This window comes from Rhagoletis zephyria, unplaced genomic scaffold, assembly GCF_001687245.7.
Source record: "Rhagoletis zephyria isolate East Lansing unplaced genomic scaffold, Rhagoletis_zephyria_1.1 Rzeph_scaffold_08766, whole genome shotgun sequence".
In the NCBI taxonomy this organism is placed as follows: Eukaryota; Metazoa; Arthropoda; class Insecta; order Diptera; family Tephritidae; genus Rhagoletis; species Rhagoletis zephyria.
In genome coordinates, this window is record NW_016165846.1 from 154 (window position 1) to 4,576 (window position 4,423).

Below are 4,423 nucleotides of genomic sequence, written 5' to 3' on the forward strand. Positions count from 1 at the left end.
CTAGCGGAAGGTTTCGGAAAGGTGAAAAAACATATNTTTTAGTAATAGCAAATAATATTCATCATACTAGGGATGTTTCGAATGCCATATTTTTAAGAATGATGATTTTTTGTATTTTAGTTTCTTTTTAACCGACTTCCAAAAAAGGAGAAGGTTATCAGTTCGTCGGAATATTTTTTTTTTATTAATTAATTAATTTATTTTTTTATGTATGTTACCGCATAACTTTGGACCACGTCAACCGATTTCCATAATTCGGAAAGGTAGTGTCTCGGAGGTGGTCCCATACTAATTTGGTTTAGATCCTATCATTGAATCATGAAATATATAGATATAAATATTTTTTTTTTAAGTCGGGTTTTTTTGCAAAAAATTACTTGTTCATTTAAATTGTTGGTAAACCGCCAGTATTTAATTTTACTAAACACCATTGAAAAATTTCCCAGTATTTATACAAAGATTTGGATATTTGGCACTCGGTGTACTTTCATAGAAATCGCACTCCGATGCTGGCGAATCTCCTTTCTTGTACATAAAGGTGCCTGCTATATTGGTTTCAGAGTAATCACAGCTAATTTCCACACAATAATTGTCACCAGAGCATTTTTCACATAATGCTATACCACAGCCCACGAAGGCGGCACGTTCATTTGCCATTGCCGAGAAATGACCAATGTCATGCCAGTTTGCAGCGCTGAAATTAAATAAAAATATATATACAGTGTCGGACAAAACTATTGGCACCGAGAATTTTTCGCAATTTTTGTATGTATCTATGCAAAGTTTTATATTCTAATTTATTCTCGATCATTCTTTATAAAAATTGTGTACATACATACACAAAAAAAATCCTTACTAATATTATAAATCCGAAAGTAAGTTTGTTTGTTTGCTATGCTTTCACGCTTTAACTAATCAACCGATCATCATGAATTTGTCATTGTACATCATTGTACACTGCTGTCATTTATCCCAACTTAAAATAAAGGATGAATTTAATCACGATTAGACAAGGGGGCGTGGCACCTCCCATACAAACGGAATTTTCATACTGCATTACTCAGGAAATATTTTGGATATATTATTGGAAGTTTGTGTGNGTCATTGTACATCATTGTACACTGCTGTCATTTATCCCAACTTAAAATAAAGGATAAATTTAATCACGATTAGACAAGGGGGCGTGGCACCTCCCATACAAACGGAATTTTTCATACTGCATTACTCAGGAAATATTTTGGATATATTATTGGAAGTTTGTGTGGAGATATATAAAATCATTATTTACTCAGGGATGAGGGCTGCCACCTTTTAAAAAAAATCAAATTCAACTGTAATTAAGGGAGTTATTTATTTCAAAATTAAAGCTTAAAAAGCTTTAGTTTGAATAAATTTTGAAAATGGTTGCCACCTGTTGGAAAAGTCAAGTTTAAATTAATTATACGCAAGCTATCTGAAAAATTAAAATATGGTTGCCTAACGAAATATTGTTAAGAAATCAATAGTTTGAAAGTTTTGAATAATCTTTAAGTCTTTCACAAGGGTTGCCACCTTTTTAAAAATTAAATTAAATTATTTTAAACTAAGTATTACAGTAAAAGGCGCGCAATGGTCCTCGCGGTTGATTTGTCGGTGGTGATTTGAGATTTACCCCTGCACAACTCAACCCTGGTGTCTCCGAATGAAGCTTCAACACATAATAATACTGGAAAAACACATCCATTGGGCCAATCATAACACACAAGAGTTCGATATACTCAGTGGTGCAGCAGATCGATTTAATCTGTTATTCACGGCACTTTTTCTAACTTGGCGATTAGCCAAAGTGGATCATAAATAAGATTTTTAGTAATAACTTAACTCCAGCGCCAACTGCAAAGTGAAATTGTGAAACTACAATATCCTGAGAGCCACTCTAAAACACACAAAAAACTTTGTTTAAATCGTTCGGGGCATTTAGGAGGATTTCACTCACAAACACACATACAAAAGAATTATACGTATGTGTTTGTACGGTGCCACGCCCTCTTTCCAAAGAGCCCATTTTTCTCCATGAGTATAAGATAGATTTCATATATCGCCGGACCAAGTTCCAAGATTTTACCATGAACACTTACAGAGATATGCAATATGAAAAAACCGGTTTGTATGGGAGGTGCCACGCTCCCTTTATATGTCGAAATTTTGTTTAGCCTATAACCATCCTTGGGGCATCTGGGCCAGGTGTCTGAAATTTCAAGAAAATCGGTGCGGCCGTTTTCGAGTTTTGCGAACACATAAAAAACGGCTTCAAAATATATATTAGTATAGAAGATTGGTATGAATGAAAATGGTTTTGAATATGTAGCACAATATGTATCACGTAGGTAGCCATCTTTTTAAAAGTTTAAATTCAAACTATTCAATATTTTAATTGATTTATTATAATATGGGCATCAATCGAAATGGGTTTTCAAGGGCTTCATTTCAATATTACATGCAGGAGGTTTCCATCTGTTTAAAATCTCAAATTCAGTTCAGGGGATACGTTAATTGAAAAAGTATGACAAAGAAAGTTTTTGTTTGAAAATATTTTGAAGATGGTTAAACAAATTTTAAACCTCCTCTTTTTTAATTGAGTTTTCTTGAAATAAATTTTACTCAATAAAGCACGTAGAAATTTCATACTCAGGGTAGCGGGTGAGGGCGATCTAGTATAATAATAAAATCTCTAAACTTTATGCTAAACTAAGAAAAATTGCAATAAATTTGCATTCCAATTTGCAACTTTCTACTAAAATTTTCTAGAAAAATGCTAAGTACGCAGTCCTCTAGCCCATTTCATTTTTTTCGAACGGTGTTAGATATTATTTTCATTCCAAAAAAAATCGAACATATACAGATACTTTGTGTGCAAGAAACTGCGTAAAAAAATTGTCAAAAATCATGGAGATTTTCTAGCAGCTTCAAACTTGTAATTTGTTATACTAAAATTTAATGGGCTATCAAACTGCATACATCGAAATTTTCTAGAAAATCTGTATAGAAAGTTGGATTTGGTATGCAAATTTATTGCATTTTCTTGAGTTCTGCACAAAGTTTAGAGATTTTATATTTATGTATATAGAAAAATTTTCTGTGCCAATAATTTTGTTCATACCTGTATATGCATATATACATACATACATATAAAGTAATTAAATCATTTATAGCAATATGTTTCGTTTTAAGGATAAGATTTTAAACTTGGGTCATACAAATCCTACGACTACCTAAATTCTTATTTGTGTGATTTAAAAGACAAGATAATAAACCCAAAGCTATACCTGAAATTCACTAATACATGTACTTAACTTTATGTGTGCCTTTTTCTTGCACTCACCCTTCTGGGAACTTTTCCACCATTAAATTTCCATCGTCCACCAGTTCAGCTTCGCTCCACCAAGCCTCCACAGAACTTAGTGCCTCTTGAGACATATTACTGAATTTTTTTCGGCCAGCTATTATGTACAAATTTTGTCCAGCGCCTGGAAACCGTTTCGTGGAGCGACATTTATCGTGCATCATGTGGCAACGTGAAGCATGCTGCCCAGCTATGTATGCCAATTCATCATCCCACAGCACTTCTCGCATACGGCTGGCGATAGGGAATTTACCGCCGCCTTTGAATACCTGCTCACCGCCAGCCAATTTGTTGCGGAGCTCATTGTGGCGATCTACAAATAGTCGTTTTATTTTGTTCGTTAAAGGTGCAAGAGCTAAAAGTGTGCCGTCAATGGGCTAGAGATTAGAAAGGAATCGATCAGTATTTTTGCTGAGGTTTTGTTAAATGGATATAGAAATACTACAGTTACTTACCACAGTTTCGGGATGACAAATAATATGTTGCGGATTTCTTCCACAAAGTTCCTTTTGTATCGCCTCACCACAATAATAGTAAGCGTTGGTACCAGCTAAGCGCAGTGCCAGAAAAAGTAACAACAAGTCACGGTAGATTGAAAGCGACATTTCCACAAAACTCTGGAATGCAAAAATTACAGGATAAGCCTACAAAATATGACTGAAATTCGCTGCTTGTTGTAAGTGGAAATGATAAAATGATCATATTTTTTTTTTGAAGTAAATATTTCAGAGTGACTTTGATAACTTTGAACTGGCGATTGATGTCCATGATACAAACAACAAAGTAATGGAGGACGATAAAGTTCTCGAATCCTTAATCATTACAATGGTTTGGATGTCCTCTCACCTAGCCAGGTGTAAATAGCAAACGAGATTTTCAAGGAAAACAAACGTATAGGGGCTGACCGTTTGCCAGCGAAGCTATTTAAGTATGACAGGGAGGAGCATGGCAGAAAATTGCTCGAACCAATTCATAGGAGATCCAGCGTACTTCGTCTTATAAGGTTTTGTTGAGCATGTGAAGGACTGAAACCCACCGTCA

General features: G+C 34.5%; 1 protein-coding gene across 1 annotated transcript; it reads right to left on the minus strand.

Annotated features, from left to right (window-relative positions):
• Positions 1-391: 391 nt before the first annotated feature.
• Positions 392-3,987, minus strand: LOC108375340 (venom allergen 5-like). The gene is made up of 3 exons (XM_017631446.1): positions 3,838-3,987; positions 3,362-3,759; positions 392-694 (listed from the first exon to the last, which is right to left on the minus strand). Exons 1-3 carry the CDS (start codon positions 3,985-3,987, stop codon positions 421-423), a joined length of 822 nt encoding a protein of 273 aa, XP_017486935.1. The 3' UTR covers positions 392-420.
• Positions 3,988-4,423: the final 436 nt, after the last annotated feature.

Excerpts from the sequence above, each read along its gene's own strand:
- LOC108375340 (XM_017631446.1), bottom strand. The coding sequence starts at position 3,987 with ATGTCGCTTTCAATCTACCGTGACTTGTTGTTACTTTTTCTGGCACTG. Across the intron at positions 3,760-3,837 it reads TTTGTCATCCCGAAACTGTG|CCCATTGACGGCACACTTTT; the intron begins GTAAGTAACTGT and ends TCTAATCTCTAG. Across the intron at positions 695-3,361 it reads GTGGAAAAGTTCCCAGAAGG|CGCTGCAAACTGGCATGACA; the intron begins GTGAGTGCAAGA and ends ATTTAATTTCAG.